This window comes from Ptychodera flava, chromosome 2 (assembly GCF_041260155.1).
Source record: "Ptychodera flava strain L36383 chromosome 2, AS_Pfla_20210202, whole genome shotgun sequence".
In the NCBI taxonomy this organism is placed as follows: Eukaryota; Metazoa; Hemichordata; class Enteropneusta; family Ptychoderidae; genus Ptychodera; species Ptychodera flava.
Window position 1 is genome coordinate 1,133,140 of NC_091929.1, and position 19,230 is coordinate 1,152,369.

General features: G+C 36.8%; 1 protein-coding gene across 5 annotated transcripts in view; it reads left to right on the plus strand.

Annotated features, from left to right (window-relative positions):
• Positions 1–19,230, plus strand: part of LOC139150975 (DNA (cytosine-5)-methyltransferase 3A-like) — a 130,098-nt gene that overhangs the window by 35,844 nt on the left and 75,024 nt on the right. For 3 of the 5 annotated variants that reach the window (XM_070723468.1, XM_070723488.1, XM_070723497.1), the window contains exons 4-5: positions 2,957–3,112; positions 11,811–11,918. The exons of 1 other annotated variant lie outside the window; for it this stretch is intronic. In XM_070723468.1, coding sequence (XP_070579569.1) covers positions 2,957–3,112; positions 11,811–11,918 — 264 coding nt within the window. The remainder of the gene's footprint in view (positions 1–2,956; positions 3,113–11,810; positions 11,919–19,230) is intronic. One more of the 5 variants, XM_070723478.1, reaches the window with a different exon arrangement.

Genomic DNA, 19,230 nt, shown 5'->3' on the forward strand with positions numbered 1-19,230 from the left:
AATAACCACCACATTTTATTGTTTTGTTATCACATTTTGAATTTTAAAAAATCAAGGGGGTAAGAAATGACATTTGTGTTAACTCTGTCTCCACCACTTTCACATATTATGAAGGCAGAGAGTATGAATGTAAAGTTGGCGTCATCCTCATCCTCATCCTCGGGTGACCTTTCTAGCTGACGCTAAAATGACGCTACTCAGCATCAGCTTCAGCGTCGTATCCAAAGATTGCGGAGGTTACGCTACCCGATGATGGATAAATGATAAAATTCGCCCATAACTTAAGAAAATAACAACTCCATTCTTTCTCAACTTTCTTTTGAATCGTAAAACTGGTTCGCAGGTAATATTTTATAGTTAGAATATCTCATATGGACTAGTTTTTTGGAAATGTTAGTAATTTTCAGTCCATGGATCCGCAGATGTGTTTGTTGATATCCTCTTAACTCTTGCATTAAGATTTTCCAAAATTGATGCAAAAAACGTATACATCGTTCGAAATGTGTAAAAATTACCACCATGAGAGGTGATATGAAAGCCCGAAATATTCAAAGGACATATAAAACAACTTGTAGAACTATGACTTGAGGCCTGAAAAGTCAATGTACCGGTATTAAACATAAACCTTTGAACTTTAAGGAAATTAAGGGCTAAGAATGTTGCATTATATCTAAAACGTGAGAAACGGATATTGAGAGGAGAGGTAGCAAAATAAATTATGAAATGCAAATCCCACTGTGTTTTAATTAACATTTACAGTGATATGAAACTTGGAGCACATTTTAAAGTCGTTTTACACTTATCATTCCATCAGACGCATTCTGGAATAATCGGATCTGACGCCGGTGAAGTTGACGCTGTAGCGTCATCCTCATCCTCATTTTCACGTGACCCCTGAGGCTGAGGATGAGGATGAGTATGATGCCAACTTAACGCTCGTCAGAGATTACAGATATATTATAGAACAGAGGTCAAAGGTTGGCAGACTACATCTCTGATCTCCAGCCTCACTTAGGTGTGTGTGTGCCCCATCCTGACAGGTGTTAGAACAGCTGCAAGCCATTTGGATTTCTGGGGTGGTGTGTCAGATATATTGTCGCAAATTTTATTGTGGGACACAGGTCAAAGTTTAACAACCTGTCGCTCAAGCCTGATCTAGGTTTCTAGTTTTATCTTGGTTTTACACTTTAAGTAAGGCACTAGCAATGTTAACTTCTGTGTTTTTTGACGTATTGAAAGTTTATTACTGGTATAGACATTTTTCACATACTCCAACTGATTTTGCAGTAGTTGCTATAGCTTTCTTGTTCAATTTAAAGAAATTGTCAATGTTTTGACACAATTTTCACAATTTAAATGTTTGGTAGAGAAAGGTTTTGGAGAAAAGAGAAAAGAAAAACCAGATTATTAATTGTTTTTTATATTTCAAATTGACCTAACTTTCAAGTTTGATTTTGGTAGCATCCGTGACAAAATTACATGTCATACTAAACAGAAAATATTTTAGAAAGAAGTTCATTTTGATTACACTGAATGGTATCAATATTGTTGCTATAGCATGGTTAATTCATGACAATAAAACTTTTAAGTACAGCATACCAGCGGAAGGACATAGAGAAGTTGAAAGTCCTATTAAAAAATATGATCAATATTGTTGTATTTCTCACTAAACTTGAGGTTGTGTTTATTCATGGAAAAATTAAGTAAATCATACCAAGTATAGCTTATTTTAATGCCAATATGCATCTTTTATATTGTAATAACATAAGAAAGCATTAACAAATCATTGCTTAAAATTTTATTATGACATTTGTGTTTCATGTACAACATTTCTGTAGCGTCCGTGACACTACGTCGACCATATAAACAATGTGCACTGTGGTAAAACTAATGACGTTTGCTTCACCAAATTTTAGGAAGATATGCCCCATACCATAACCTTTCAACATATTATTTAACTGGACAGTTATCATGAACTTGAAATTTTGACCTAAGTGACACACTCTAGCGCACCCTGATTGTGACTGACCCGAGAGGTTAACTCAAATAGTGACACAACGTGTATTGACAGAGGTTAACTCAAATAGTGACACAACGTGTATTGACAGAGGTTAACTCAAATAGTGACACAACGTGTATTGACAGAGGTTAACTCAAATAGTGACACAACGTGTATTGACAGAGGTTAACTCAAATAGTATTGACAGAGGTTAACTCAAATAGTGTCTCTAGATGTTACAGTTGAACAGTGTACGTGTCACTTCGGTGCCGCAACTCAGTATTATTAAGATGGACACATTGCATTTACAAGACAAGCAATTAGCTTGGGTATCATGATACATTTCAAAGTAACCGGAACTTATTGATTGATTAGAGTAAACCAGCATAGGGAGGGCATGTCTAGACTGAGCAATTAACAATTGACTACACATATCTACAATGTAACTGTTTTGACAATTTCAACTGAGAGTTGAAGACCTGAAGAGGTTTTCTCAACTGAAACTAAATAAAAACATATATTTTCTTGTTTTAGGTTTTAACTGAAACTCTAAGAACAGCTAAATTGTAGATAAAGAGTAATCAACTATAGGTCTGGACTGAGCAGCATGCTGGATTACTGTAATATAATCAATGCGTGATACCCAAGCTAATCCTTCATACAACACATTCACATGTGTTCATCTCATACCAAGTTATCACCAAATTGAAACCCACTTAAAGTCACCACATGGTGCAGTGTTTGGAATTAGACAGACAGAAACTAAGTAAAGTTCATGAGTGAAAAGAGCGGTGATAAAGCAGTACATTCAAAGCAACTTTTGTAAGTTATAAGCTTGGAAATTTCTTATTCATCGCTAGGTGTTTTAACATGTTGTAATAAAATTATTCCACTCTTATGTTGTAATAAAATTATTCCACTCTTATGTTGTAATAAAATTATTCCACTCTTGTACAGGCATTTACCTTTGGATTAGGAGAGCTTGTCTGGGGTAAACTGAAAGGGTTTTCTTGGTGGCCAGGAAAAGTAGTATCTCATTTGGACATCCAAAAGCCAGTGGCTGAACTTAACCAAAGGTGGATACATTGGTTTGGAGAAGATAATATTTCACTGGTAAAGTATCTTAAGATGAATCAGATTTATATTTTAAAGGAACATCACTCTTAGTGCATGCACACTGCACGAAGTGTTTGCATGAGAATCTCAAAACTACTTGGCCATAGTTTTAAAAAAGTCCCACAAAGATTATTGAGGATCTTCTATAGATCATTGTAAATTGTTACACATGATTACTTTATGACAATGGAATTATTGACAATTTTTTGCTTCCATTTGCTTCAAGAATTTGTTACATGGCAAACTTTTATGATCAGTCCATATGTATTCAGTATTTGCTTGTTTTTCACTGTATGCATACATTAAGTATCTACTGATCTTGTTAGATCACATTATGCCAGCTATCATTATGCTGCAAGCACTTTTTTCATTCTGTGTTTGTGTACTCATGTGCACGCAGATATCTCAGACATAAACAGCTTTATACTGGTTGATGAAATGACTGATATCCAAATGAACAAAATGGATGATCAAACAGCACAACGTACTAATGTTATTAGTCCCCTCGGACGAAGTCCACAGGGACTTATGGTTTGGGTTCCATCCATCCGTCCGTCCGTCCACGCAGATATCTCAGACATGTCTGAGCCAATTCCTTTAAAACTTGGTACAAGAATAATACACTATGGCATATATATGCACGTCCATTGTTTTGGATGTGGCACGCATAATTAGTGCTAATGTGCAAAATTAGCAATTTTTGAAAAAGAGTTCTGTTTCTTAAGAGACTGCACCAAGTTTGATGAAACTTTGTACACGTTGGTCACACACAGCCCTAATAGCATATAAAGACATTTGTAAATATTGTGTCAATTAATTGCTAATTTGTATAAATTATGATTTTCCTAATTAGCTCCACTGTCAGCGACGCGGAGCTTATCAAATAGGTTGATTTTTCGTCATCGTCCGTCGTCGTCCGTCGTCCGTCAACAATTGCCTTCTCCTCTGAAACCGCAAGTCCAATTGGTGAAATTTGCATATTTGTATTTTTTGGACATTTTTTGGTGTTTTTGGTAAAAAAATCTTCTTCTCTGAAAGAGCTTGTCCGATTGCTTTGAAATTTGATATGCAGTTTACTTAGGGTGACTTCAGTCAGATTTGTTCAAATCGTGGTGAAATTTGCATATTTGTATTTTTAAGGCAATTTTTGTCATTTTTGGTAAAAAAATCTTTAAAAATCTTCTTCTTCAAAACTACCACTCAGATAGCTTTGATATTTGGTACATATGTCCCTAGGAATGGTCTATTTCAGATTTGTTCAAATTGTGCAGAAATATGTAAATTTGCATTTTTAAGCCAATTTTTGCCATTTTTGGTCAAAAAATGTATTTCTCAAAAAGAACTGGTCTGATAGTTTTGAAATTTGGTATACAGGTTTTTATAGATGAACTAAGTAATATATATTGAATTTCTGATAAAATCTGTAATTTTGTATTTTTGGGGCAATTTTTGCCATTTTTGGTCAAAAAATGTGTATTTCCAAAACTACTCATCTGATAGCTTTGAAATTTGGTATACAGATTTCAAGAGATAAACTAAATGATATTTATGGAAATTATGATGAAATCTGCAATTTTGAATTTTTTGGGCAATTTTTTCCATTTTTGGTCAAAAACTGTGTATTTCCACAACTACTCATCTGATAGCTTTGCAATTTGGTATAAAGGTTCCTAGAGATCACCCTTAATGATGTTTATTGAACTATGATGAAATCTTGAATTTTTTCAATTTTGGGGCAATTTTTTCCATTTTTGGTCAAAAAATGTGTTTCTCAAAAAGTACTGATCTGATAGCTTTGAAATTTAATATGCAGGTTTCTACAGATGAGCTAAGTAATATGTATTGAATTTCTGATGAAATCTGTAATTTTGTATTTTTGGGGCAATTTTTGCCATTTTTGGTCAAAAAGAGTGTCTTTCCAAAACTACTCATCTGATAGCTTTGAAATTTGGTATACAGGTTTCTAGAGATGAACTAAATGATATTTATGGAAATTATGATGAAATCTGCAATTTTGAATTTTTGGCAATTTTTTCCATTTTTGGTCAAAAAATGTGTTTCTCAAAAAGTACTGATCTGATAGCTTTGAAATTTAATATGCAGGTTTCTACAGATGAGCTAAGTAATATGTATTGAATTTCTGATGAAATCTGTAATTTTGTATTTTTGGGGCAATTTTTGCCATTTTTGGTCAAAAAGAGTGTCTTTCCAAAACTACTCATCTGATAGCTTTGAAATTTGGTATACAGGTTTCTAGAGATGAACTAAATGATATTTATGGAAATTATGATGAAATCTGCAATTTTGAATTTTTTGGCAATTTTTTCCATTTTTGGTCAAAAAATGTGTTTCTCAAAAAGTACTGGTCAAACAGCTTTGAAATTTGGTATACAGGTTTCTATAGATGAACTAAATTTGATCTGTTGAAATTATGATGAAATCTGCAATTTTTATTTTTGGGGGCAATTGTTGCCATTTTTGGTCAGAAAATTTTATTCTCAAAAAACTACTCATCACATAGCTTTGGTTGACATGTTCTTAGGGATGATCCGATGTGATGATGAAATCTTCAATTGTTTATTTTTTCAGCTATTTTAGCCACTTTTTTTCTGGCCACTGCATTGAGCTATCAAAGATTTCCACCTTCTTCATCAACATGTGTCAAAAATAGTTATTCTCTACATAAACACAGCGGATCTATATCGGCCGCTAGGTCGCTTGTTTCACTAATATTTCTATAGATACTGACTCAAATTTAATGAAACTTTTTACAGATGTATACATACCAGAGCTGTAACTTTGTGCTAAGGCATTTAGCAGGATCATGTCAGATCAATTAATAGCTGATTTGCATATTTGATGAGTTTTTGTAATTAGGGTGCTATGTCAAAAAATACCCACTCAAGTTTTATGAAACATGGTACAGATGCTGATATACCAGAGCTGTAACAGTATGCAAAGACAGTTAGCAGGATCATGTCATTTAATATTTTATGAATTTCTGTTTAAAAGTTTTGTATTGATCACTTCATTTAGGTTTATGTGAACGACATTCTCATTGAGCTGTGTGTATATTTGTCTCGGGCATTGTCCATGCAAATTTAGGGCCTGCCTTTGCTCCCTCCGATCGTCTCTAGACTTAAACAGCCAAAATCACAGTCCTAAGCAAATTGTGCAGTTGTGAAAGTCAGATAAATGTATCATGAATTCTTTACAAAAAAATAAGTAAACAACAGAATCAAACCAAGAGGTTAGTTTACTGTCAGGCCGGGTGCGCACGGGACGACTTTGCAGTGAGGCCGGGATCTCTCTTGTGTTCGAACTTCTACCATGTGCCTTGAGCTCCATCGCATCGCAGCTAGCCGGTAATTGTACTACTGTAGTCCTTGTGAGGATTAGATACCCGTTACGTTCGATATTATTTGGAAATACTTTTAAATTTAATAAGTAAGACTTTTGTACTGCATTCAAGATACAATTTGTTCCTTTCTGAGCGTTTTCAATTACAGCAACAATACGCGAAGTTGATAGGCTGTGTTGCCTGCAGCGTAGCCCGGCCGTACACTAAACTTCGTTTGAGTAAACTGAGCAGAATCAGTCCCGCCATTTATTTTCAACAAAATTTTCATTAAACTCCATAATGGAAGAAATGACTAGTTCAATGATTACGATGGTGAAGTATTGAATTATTATTTATGTAATTATGTTGTTCTTTCTCTATTCATTCAGCAAACTTGATCTCCGTACTGTCAGTCACAACATGCAATGCAGTGCATGAAGCTTACAATTGACTACCTCCATCGCTAGTTTAGCTGTTCAAGACGTTTGTTTGCACGGCTCACTATAGTCGGAACAATCTGTAAACACTTACATATTTATATCTTTCGGGTATTTCGCCCAACTTTCGCACGTTTTTAGCTGAGTCTCTAGTTTCGATGGACCAGACCTTTTCGAAGAGCGTAGGTTTCTATGGACGCCACAGTAAAACTTGCGTAGATGTGGTTGAGCATGCGCGGTGGTGTGATTATGTTTTGTTTCATGCGTCAACAAAGCCTGACTTCTGGTCCGGACAAGAATCATTTTTAGCTCCCATAGCCATATGTATATATGGCAATGGAAGCTATTCTTATAGGCTAGGGAAATGTCTGTATGTATGTATGTCTGTATGTCTGTATGTCTGTATGTCTGTCCGTCAACATCAAAAACTCCAAAACCGCTGTACATTTCATCTTGATATTTGGTGTGTACATGGATGATGGGCTGTAGATGAGATTTTGTTCAAATGAAGTTGTCATTGCCAAAAATATGCAAATTAAGTGAAAAAATGTAAAAACAGTCAAAATTGAAAAAAACTCAATAACCACTGAGCAGATTACATGAAAAATTAGCATGTAAGTACTTTGGGCTAACATGAAATGATTGTGCACATCTTGGGTCAGTATCTTGGACTTGCTATTTTTCATGAATTTTTTTGTAATTTTCTCCCATTTTTGGTCAAAAAATCTCCTGCTCTGAAACCACAAGTCCGATTGATTTGAAACTTGGTATGGAAGTGCATAGGAGTGACCTTTCCCAAATTTGGGCAAATCGTGGTGAAATTTGCATATTTTTAGTTTACACGTCCATAGACTCCCATGTATAAGGCAGATCTCCAGAGACTCCCATGTATAAGGCCACAAAAAATAAAAATTTAGTTTCTCATCGTATTCATATTGCAAAAAGGATGGGTGACACAATTTTTAGTCCCCACGGATGAAGTCCAGTGAGCTTATAGATTGGGTCATGTCCGTCTGTTCGTCCATCCGTGAGTCCATCCGTTCACGCATATATCTCGGATATTTTGACAAAATGTCATGTGACCTTGATGACCTTTGATCTCAAATATACATATTTGTCCATAACTCAGTAACCACAAGTGCTACCACCCTTCATATATGGTATGATGGGACAGCTTATGACGCCACATATTGTACCTCATTAATTATGCACATATCTAATTTTGAGCAAGCCAATAGAGCTAGAGGTCTGATTTTTGGTATATAGGGATAACTTAGCAAAACAATTTTTTGACAAAATGTCACGTGACCTCGGTGACCTTTGACCTCAAATATACATATTTTTCCATAACTTGGTAACCACAAGTGCTACACCCTTCATGTTTGGTATGATGGGACACCTTATGACGCCACATACTGTACCTCAATAATTATGCACATATCTCATTCTGAGCGAGCCAATAGAGCTGGATGTCTGATTTTTGGTATATAGGGATAACTATAGGAGAGAAATTTTTTGACCAGCTGTCATATGACCTCGATGACCTTTTACCTAAAATATATGTTTATGTCAATAAATAAGTAACCACAAGTGCTATGTCCTTTGTATTTAGTAGGATGGGAGACCTTATGACAACACACGCTTTACTTCATTAATTATGTACACATCTAATTCTGGGCAAGCGAATAGAACTAGAGATCTGATTTTTTGGCATATAGGGATTAATTAGCAAATTAATTTTTTTTTTCAAAATGTCATGTGACCTCGATGACCTTTTACCTTGATTATACATATATATGCATATTTCAGTAACCACAAGTTTTATACCCTCCAATTTTGATAGGATATTAGACCTTAAGATGTCACATCTTGTACCTCATTTATAATGCGCATATGTATTTCTTGGCTGGCCAATACTGCTAGAGGTCTGATCTTTTTTCCCGATTTAGAACCATAACTTAGACATGCCTCATGTGTTTCAAATTGGGAACAACAACATAGACCTATGTGCCCATAGATCTCAACATATACACTCCAGTGATGCTTCTTAATGACCAAATTTCCCTGCCCCATCAAGACTAATACTCCTATTACAAGTGGGGACTATGTCATTGTAAATGACTTGTTGAGTTAATGGTTGTATCACAGTATTCGATATATCTAATTCTGTATTTTTTCCATTTTATATTCTGAATAATTACATTAAACATATTTCACTGTCTCCAGTACATTTCATTTAAGTATTTTCACTTCATGCACTTTATCCCTTTCACACATGTTCAAATATCTGACCAGAGAACAAACACTAAATAGTCCAGGATGGGAGCTACAGTGTCATTGACGCTATTTTTCATTCCTTTTACTGTTAATCGTACACGTTTGTGAGGCGAACTGGGCATGCAAACCATGCGATTCAGTATTAATTATGGTCTACTTTCACATACTGAGGATGTCATTTTAATCAAAAATATGAAAATAATTGTTAAAACTTAGAAATACTGGGGCTTTAATCATATAATGTCAATTAATTGCGTATTTGCATATTTAATGAATTTTCATAATTAGGCTGATACGTCAAGAAATACTTCTTCAGATTTGTTGAAACTTGGTATAGATGTTGCGCATATCTTGCTTTAACAGTGTAAAAGGGAATATATAAGTATCATGTTAATTACTTTCTAACTTGCGCATTTAATGACTTTTCCTTATTAGTGTGATATGTCCAGAAATCCAGCATCAAATTTTACGAAACAGATATTGATCTTCCAGTAGTGTAAAACTGAAAAGTGACATCCTGTTGATAAGTTATTTATTGACTTATTTAATTACCTTTTGTGATTCGGGTGGCAGCCCAGATTGGCCCAGAGTGTTTGTAATGAGAGATCTAACTTCTGAATGACTACACTAAAATCTGATGACACTTGCTGCAGATGTTGATCATACAAAGATTTACCAGTCAAGAAAGGCGTTTTAATTTTATCAGTATCAATAGCTAATTATAGGAAGTCTCTTCTGTACTGAACATGAGGACATTTTTGATTCACATCTGGTGTTCTGACTTTTTTATGTCAAGAGCCATTACTCAGACATGCCTGGACCAGTTTCTTGTATATAATTTGAAATTTGACATTAAGCCAGGGCACGACATACTAATTCTGTCAAACTTGGTAAAAGGACATAACCCTATGCCACTACTTGTTTACAATCCAATCCAAGAAGGGCATCAGTCTCAGACAGGGCTTTGATACCCGCACACAGTACACAATACTACCCATAATGCAATATGATTTGTATGCATGGAGATCAAGCACTTTGTGGTGTCGCCATATTGCGCGACGCATAAACCACATGTGAACCAGTACATACAGTAGCAACACGATCAGAGTGTACGTCCAGTCTAGTCACCGCGTTTGCGGTCGCCTCGAAAATATTTACATTGCAAGTGGAAATTTTGCCTTGTACACGCGTGCATGTATTTATCACTGGCCAGGAACATGTACGACACGGTTTTGTGGTTTTTCAACAGATGTTAAAAAATGGAACTTGTTTGCACAACCACCGCTATTTCTGATACCTGATCGCAAAAACGAAAACAAATTGTGGCGAACTGCAAGCTGCACTGAATTGATGCGGCACCCCTTCAAATTCAGCAAAGCTGTTAACGCCAACTGTGAGCATATGAATAACTGGTCGCAATTTTCAATTAGATACTGTATGTAATACCCCTATCAGCTGGTGTTTGTTGCAAAATTACGTATCTGCCTGTTCTACTCTAGCCCTTGTAGTTCACGGATCAAGCAGAAATAAAAATTTGATCAAACTTCGTGCGATCGAAAAATTGTATAGGTAGTACATTAGTAGACTAGTACATTATCTACATGGGCACATACACATTACAGTCATCAGCGTATGACGATGCTTCTGGTAGTACGATATGGTAACGTAGGATTTTAGTGGCAACACAAGTAAGCGCAAACATGAGTACAGTCCAGCCACATGTGCTTACATAAGCCAAAATTATAACATGGTGAAATACATTTTCATTCCGATGTGACTGTCCTTTTTCAAACTCTATCTCCTCCCTTGAATTCGGGGTCAACATAGGCATGCAGTATGTCATTGAAATCGTCTTTAGTTGTACAATGATAATATGGTCTTAATTTTTCAAAATCCACATTTCTAATCAAGAAACAGACTAAGTATCATCAAAAATCTAATTTTTCACCAAATATTTGCGATGAAATTTTTAAAAATCGGTCAAACAAAAAACTGAGGCCATACGTTTATGCGAAGCAAGCATGGCAGTGGCTTCCATACTCTTCCAGGCATTGTTGATCAAAAACCAAAGAGAAGATAGAGCAAAAAGTATCCCAAAAAAGGTCAAAAAATAGAAACTCAACTTCAATTTTTGAATAATATGAATCTTCGGATAGAATCATGCCATAAAGATCCGGAAAAAAACCTAAAAATATACGCCTTCCAAACTACCCCATGGATGTAACTGCGAACGAGGATGAAAAACATGTATACGCCTATGACCTCAATTTTTAGTTCGTGGCTATTTTTGGACACAGCATTAGTCATATATGTAATGGTGCCCTCAGTGGCAAGATGGTGATCTCCGAGCATACAAAGCATGTTGCATCATGGGATTAAATACCTACTGTGCCGCATTCCTTGTTTCATGTGCACCATATCAACTTCACTTTTTCTGGTCACTTCCAGTGACAAATTCCCAATTACAAGGGGGACTATGTCATTGTCAATGACTTGCATTTATTTTATGATATTTAATCAGGCATGACTGCCCACTTTTATTTTTACTGAAAAAGTATATATATTAATTTTTTGAAGTTTGTATATACAACACACTTGATATATCAATCAATATATACTCTTACACTTGTTTCATACACAGGTTTATTTGAACAGTTTGAAACACTTCAGGGACTTTACAGATTATTTCTCTAAAACAACCTTTAAAGAAACAAAATCTTACACGCTAGCTGTATGTGAAGCCTTAGTGGTAAGTCAGTAAATACAGAGATGAGTTTTATTAGCTCTGCTGTCAGCAACAGAGCTTATCAAATAGGTTGATTTTCCGTCGTTGTCCGTCAACAATAATGCCTTCTCTGAAACCGCAAGACCAATTGCTTTGAAATTTTATATGCAGTTCACTTGGGGTGATCTTACTTAAGTTTTTTCAAATCAAAATCAATTTTTAAGGCAATTTTTGCCATTTTTGGTCAAAAAATGTATTTCTCAAAAACGACTGGTCTGCTAGCTTTGAAATTTGGTATACAGGTTTCTATTGATGAACTAAGTAATTTACATTGAATTTCTGATGAAATCTGTAAATCTGTATTTTTGGGGCAATTTTTGCTATTTGTGGTCAAAAAATGTGTATTTCCAAAACTACTCATCTGATAGCTTTGAAGTTTGGTATACAGGTTCCTATGGATGATCTTGATGATATTTATTGACATAATGATGAAATCTACGATTTTGTATTTTTTGGGCAATTTTTTCCATTTTTGGTCAAAAAATGTATTTCTTACAGCGGTGGTGACTGGAAACTGGACACCCAATTTGCAAATTACCCAGCTGTATTGCTGGCCATATAGTGAATTCACTTGGTAATTAGCGAGTGACTTTGTTAACTTGCCAGCGATATCGTTTTTCATTTCAGTCAGCTGCAGACACTCTGTGCAAGCAGGGGATATGTTGCCATAAAGCTTATTGGGGTTTGTATAATTCAGTGTAGGGGTGGCTGCTTGTTGCTTCATGGGATTCAAAATGAATAAAGATAATAATAATATCTGGAATGATATTATACACATTAGGGGACGACTGCATTAACTTGCATGGTACCTGAAACCCGAGTCCTTGCCTGAGCAACTCGGGTGACAAACAGAAGACTTTTAATCCCCAAGGTGTGAATGTTCCATTGTTATGTTTATCTAATCCAGCTGGTGCTATTGTAGTGTCATTGTAGGAAAGGCAGGTCTGTGAAATTGATCCTCTAGGGAAGTAGGGTATTCCTAAGTTAATTGAGCCTTCCCGTAATGAGTGGAGCCAAAGTAAACCACTCAATAAAGATATTTCATCAAGCTGCATTTGGTCTTATTTCCTGCTCTCTGAATTTCAACAAAATCTCCATCATTGTTCATGAACTGCAAGTGTTGTGTTATGAATGAGTGGTTTCTTCCAAATAGAACAGCCAATGATTGGATATGACTTTTTGGCGGCAAAACTTCAGAGGCCGATGATCAGTCAAAACAATGTGTCCAGCGCAGACAGTGTGTCTGGGGAAATTGAAAACAACTGCACTGTAGACAGTCTGTCTGGGCATGGAGCAATGGGGGAAATTAAAAACAGCTGCACTGATCTTCATATAACTAACAAGACACTGTGATAAGGTCAAAATATGTATAAGAAATTTTGTTTGGTCTGTAGAGGATAAATTACAGTGACACCAGTTTTTTCCTTTGATTATGGTATAGGTAGAACAAATAAGTTGTCTGAATAAGACTAGTGCATGGACCAGTGCGTGGTAATGTTATCTCAATCTTCACCACAGAGTGCCAATCATAAACTCTCATTTATAACCCTTGGACGAGCTGGTTTTTCATTTGGACAAACAGAATTTCTGACTGCGTCAAGTTAGCTTAATCAACAGTAAAGTGGCCTCCAAAGTTGCAGTGTCTCTACAGTTCAAAGTCACATGTATTAGCCGAAATGATCACTTCTCCTGGACCTCACTTTAAAGGGACAAAGTCGCCCATTTTTTCATGAATTTTGTTTGATACGAGATACAGATAAAGTATGGCATAAACCTTCACCTCAGATTGCCTCCGTATCACCGATAGATCGCCTCCGTTTCGTTTTCCGACATGGCCTCATTATCGCTGTCGCCTCAGTATCGTTTCATTACCGCCTCTGTATCAGCCTTGCATCGCTGCCGCATCGTATCAGCCTTACATCACCACTGCATCGTATCAAGTCAATTTCATGGTCCCAATTGGCCACGGCATATTCACTCAAAAATGCAACAGCAAAGTTGCCTTCTTCGGAAATCTCATTTATAACCCTTGGACGAGCTGGTTTTTCATTTGAACAAACAGAATTTCTGACTGCGTCAAGTTAGCTTAATCAACAGTAAAGTGGCCTCCAAAGTTGCAGTGTCTCTACAGTTCAAAGTCACATGTATTAGCCGAAATGATCACTTCTCCTGGACCTCACTTTAAAGGGACAAAGTCGCCCATTTTTTCATGAATTTTGTTTGATACGAGATACAGATAAAGTATGGCATAAACCTTCACCTCAGATTGCCTCCGTATCACCGATAGATCGCCTCCGTTTCGTTTCCGACATGGCCTCATTATCGCTGTCGCCTCAGTATCGTTTCATTACCGCCTCTGTATCAGCCTTGCATCGCTGCCGCATCGTATCAGCCTTACATCGCCACTGCATCGTATCAAGTCAATTTCATGGTCCCAATTGGCCACGGCATATTCACTCAAAAATGCAACAGCAAAGTTGCCTTCTTCGGAAATTTCGCCGCCTGGCATTGCCCATGTTTTTGAGAGAAAAGGTATACAAAATGAAAGATCAAATACATGTGTCCGACATTGTCCATTCATGAAATGTTGCTTCAACACACAAAAATGGGAACAAAGTTGAAACATATTGCGATGATAATTCGCTACTTTTGCAAATTGCTTTTATTTGATATGAAGTTTGTATACAGTTTTATTTGCTAACATTTTTGTAACAAGATAGCACTCTGCCAGGGACAGACATTGACGGTTGCAAGTGAAAGTCGCGTTCGGGCAACTGCAACTGAAACACCAGTACCGGTTGCCCGATGAGACAAGTGTCAAAAACTGACGTGGGACAACTTTTCCGCTGACAGGAAACCCAGAAATGTGCGGTACTGTATGCGGATGACCATTTTATCTGACTGAAATTAGTATTTTTACACGTAAATAAATGTACGTCCGTGAAAGCGCACAAGAAAAACCTGGCCGTACAAAGTAAGGAGAATTGCTAAAATAATAATTGCAGTGTATCATATACTAGTTTAACACATACGGTGAAGTGCCATGAATTCTCCCAACACTTTACACAGTGACCTTTAAACCCGATTGACGTAAATAAATTATGACGTAGAAGGAAGTCTGTGACCTTTAGTCACAACACATTGATAACAGTCTGATAGCGGGAACTTCCAAGTATTTCAATAATTGCTACGCAATTCATACTATAGAGTTACACTTCGCAACCAATTATCCATCAAAAATAAAATTAATTTTAGGCAAACTATCGCGCCATGCGAATACGGTATAACTCTGAGTAGGCCTACATATGTCACGCCGCGCCGATCACTGTAAATCACGTACCCACATCGTCCGAGACGTTGGAATTTATGATTATTAACCGATCATTTACCTTCAACTAGATGAAATCTTGTCTATATTCTCAATTTTCGCTGACTTTTGACGAAATGACATCGATTTTTCATGCTCATATCCGATGTCTTTGAGTTCTGTGCAGCCAAGCAGAAATTGAGTTGATCGACATGGCCGCGACCTCGTGTCGACCCCTAGTGAAAATGTGCTCTGATTTTTTTTTTCAGAACTTTCGACAAAACCATTGCTTCTAACATCTTACAAAAATGCGCTGTGCCATGTCTCCGCATTTCTAAATATTGTTGTTGAGAAAAGAACATGACACAGCAGGCCTGCTTAGCTGTTGAGAGAGGTCATGGCAAAAGGTCGTTTAAATTAGCAGTGAGCATGGTGAGCGAGTATGCATGGTTGCAACGTCAAAAGATCGCGATTTTTGCAATCGCAAATGTTGCAAAAATAAATCGTTCGCGTATCGTTCTTTTTATTGTTCGACGCAATGCAAGTTTAAAATGAAAGGACACACCTTTCATGGGCGGGAATGAGGCGATGCGCTAGTGAAACGATACGGAAACGATGTGGAAACGATGTGGAAACGATGTGGAAACGATACGAAACAATCAAGTGAGCGATGTTTGATTAGGGGTTGGGCGATGTTGAAACGATACGGAAACCATAATGAGGCTAAAAAAGCGAAGCTTTGAGCGATACGTTATCTGTACTACTTATGTTGTCTGACATGTTGAAAGATACTGATTGAATGGGTAACCATGCATATATTCGACCCCGGTTTTAGACACAATACATGAAACCATGAAGAAAATGAATTAATGGTCATGACCATTAATTCATTTTCGCCGTGGTTTCATTTAATTTGTCTAAAATTGGGGTCAAATATATGCATGGTCACCTATTCATTCAGTATCTTTCAACATGTCAGACAATATAAGTAGTATCTTGTATCAAACTAAATTCATGAAAAATGGGCGACTTTGTCCCTTTAATAGTCGCGCCAGCGGCTTACTGACTACGCATGCGCGTATTTATAATATACTATGCGAGTAATCGGAAGTGTACCCTTCTTTCGTGGGCGCCGCCATGTTTTTTTTTTGAGTACTCGTAAATAAACAAATACGAAACAAATTACTATTATATAACATGCCATTTATAAAATATACCTCTTTTATTAGCCAGTAAATGTTATTATGCACCCTGTCACCGATACAAAATATCGTTTATGTAGATAAAGGGAGAAAACTGTCGTGCATATGAACGGGGGCATACGCAAAGAATGCTGGGATTTAATTTTAGAAAAGCCCCCCCTGTGTCAATAATTAGATTCAAAAATTGCCAGTTTTTAGACGGAACGCTGTAGTTTTCAGCACGAGGGACCGTGTTTTCAGCTTGCAAGTGGAAGGTGGGCAGTGCGGTTACCATTGCAATGATAATGATTGCATAATACGTCCCTTGTTTAACGCAATAGGCTGTTATCATTGTAAAAATTGCCAATTTTTGTCCAAAATTTTTACACGTTACAGAAAATCTATACCTGCTCTGCTGCAGGGTTTGACGTCGTGTACGTACGTGAACTGCTTTCATCAGAGGGAAACTGGGCATAGTTGTCATATTTACGTTTATGAAGTAACAATTAATTACATTTTATCATGAATCAATACAAATAACATTGCCAATCTTAACCCCTGGCGCGACACCAAGGGCTGAGCCCTATATAATATTAACTCATTTGGGTTGTTTGGGTGTAAACTGAAACCAGGAATGAGGCCAGACAAAGAGTCTGCACATGACTACACCCCACTCAGAAGGGAACCAGCTGCACTATTTGGAAGAAACCACTCATTTACAACATGTGAAATCGACACAAACAAAAAGGAATTTTATTGAAATTCAGAGAGCAGTAAATGAGACCACAAGTGTAGATTGAAAAATCATCTTTATTTTAGTAGTGTAGTGTATTATATCCCCACTATATCAACACAAATATCATAAATATCTTTATTCATTTTGAATCCCATGAAGCAACAAACAGCCACCCCTATACTGAATTATTCAGACCCAGATAAGCTTTGTGGCAACATACCCCCTGCTTGCACAAAGTGTCTGCAGCTGACTGAAATGAAAAACGATATCGCTGACAAGTTACCAAAGTCCCTCGCTAATTACCAAGTGAATTCACTGTATGGCCAGCAATACAGCTGGGTAATTTGCAAATTGGGTGTCCCATTTCCAGTCGCCACCGCTGTAAAATGTACTGGTCTTATAGCTTTGAAATTCGATATGCAGGTTCCTACAGATTAACTAAATGTAATATACTGAAATTATGGTGAAATCTGCAATTTTGTATTTGGGTGGCAATTTTTGCCATTTTTGGTCAAATAATTTGTTTCTCAAAAACTGCAAGTTGATAGCTTTGATATTTGGTATACAAGTTGCAAGGGATTATTTTAATAAATGATATATTGAAATTATGATGAAATCTGCAGTTTTTATTTTAGGGGGCAATTTGTGCCATTTTTGGTCAGAAAATTTCATTCTCAAAAAACTATTCGTCAGATAGCTTTGGTTGACATGTTCTCAGGGATGATACAATGTGATATATTCAAATTATGATGAAATCTTCAATTGTGTGTTTTTGCAGCTATTTTAGCCACTTTTTTCTGGCCATTGAAATGAGCTATCAAAGATTTCCACCTTCTTCATCAACATGTGTCAAAAATAGTTGTCTACATAAACACAGCAGAGCTATATCGGCTGTTAGGTTGCTTGTCTTGCAACAAATCTGTTTGCGGGCTTGGATTAAAGTCCCAGTAATGCTAACTTTTAACCATTTTAGCTTCTTTTCTATTTATAGACTGAGAAGGTATTCAAGCTAAAATAGTGTGTGAAAGCAACTTCCGTCTGTCAACCTTCGATGTGAAAGCAATTTCTATCAGTCAACCTCAGGGCATTCTGATGGGTCATATCATAAACTGGTGGGGGTGGTCATGGTTCTGGCTGATGTGTAGGAGAGCGATTTGAGATGTGACAAAAATCATAAGGGTCTTAGCCATTCTTAAGCCTTTCTTCAGGGTTACTTAAGTTGACAGTGATCTATTACAGACTACTGAGCTGACGTTGTAGGGGTACTCACTTTGTGTTTGCTCGCTCTGTGTGCCGTACCGTAAAATTCCCAATTGAAGCCGCGGCTTGTATTAGAAACATTTTTTAGGGACCCCTGGGATCACGCACTGAAGTCCCGGTGCGGCTTCAATAACGTACGTTTCCTGTATTTCGATATTTTTCTCAATGCTCACCAAGCATTGCAGGGGCAATCGCTATTGTTATGCAAATTAGTACCAATGAATTCTGCGTGAATAAATTACCCGCATAAAAAGCCACTACCCTAGTGTAACTCCAATATAGAAACGTTAGGAGAGTGTATTTGGTCGTTAAACTTGGTAAAATTCCTTTTAGATAATAAGGAAACTATTAAAAGATGTTAAAACAATGGGAAACTGGAGTTCCCTTGACAGCATCGTAAGGAAAATGACACGTTTTTCCAGTACTTTCTTGATTCTCTGACCCTGCTGACCCCCGTCCCCTAAATAGAATAGTCTCACTAAGGTCGGCCATGTTGACCAGCAGCATGCATGATGTCTTTGTTTCAAGTTTAGGGGTTTTTGGACGCTGAAATTTCACAAAAATGTCACTTCTGTATTCAGAGATTGTACAATCAATTTCTTTGGACGTGTAAGTCGATTTTGAAAGCGATAGAAGATCAAATGGTTTTGGAAAAAATCGTGCATAAAATTAGCATAAATTAAGCGTCCATGGCAGATGGGTCCCCTTGATTTACAGCCGTCTTGTGTTGCCGAACCGGTGGCTCATACTCGGATAGTGCAATAAAGGCAAGTGAATGACCTTTGGTAACTT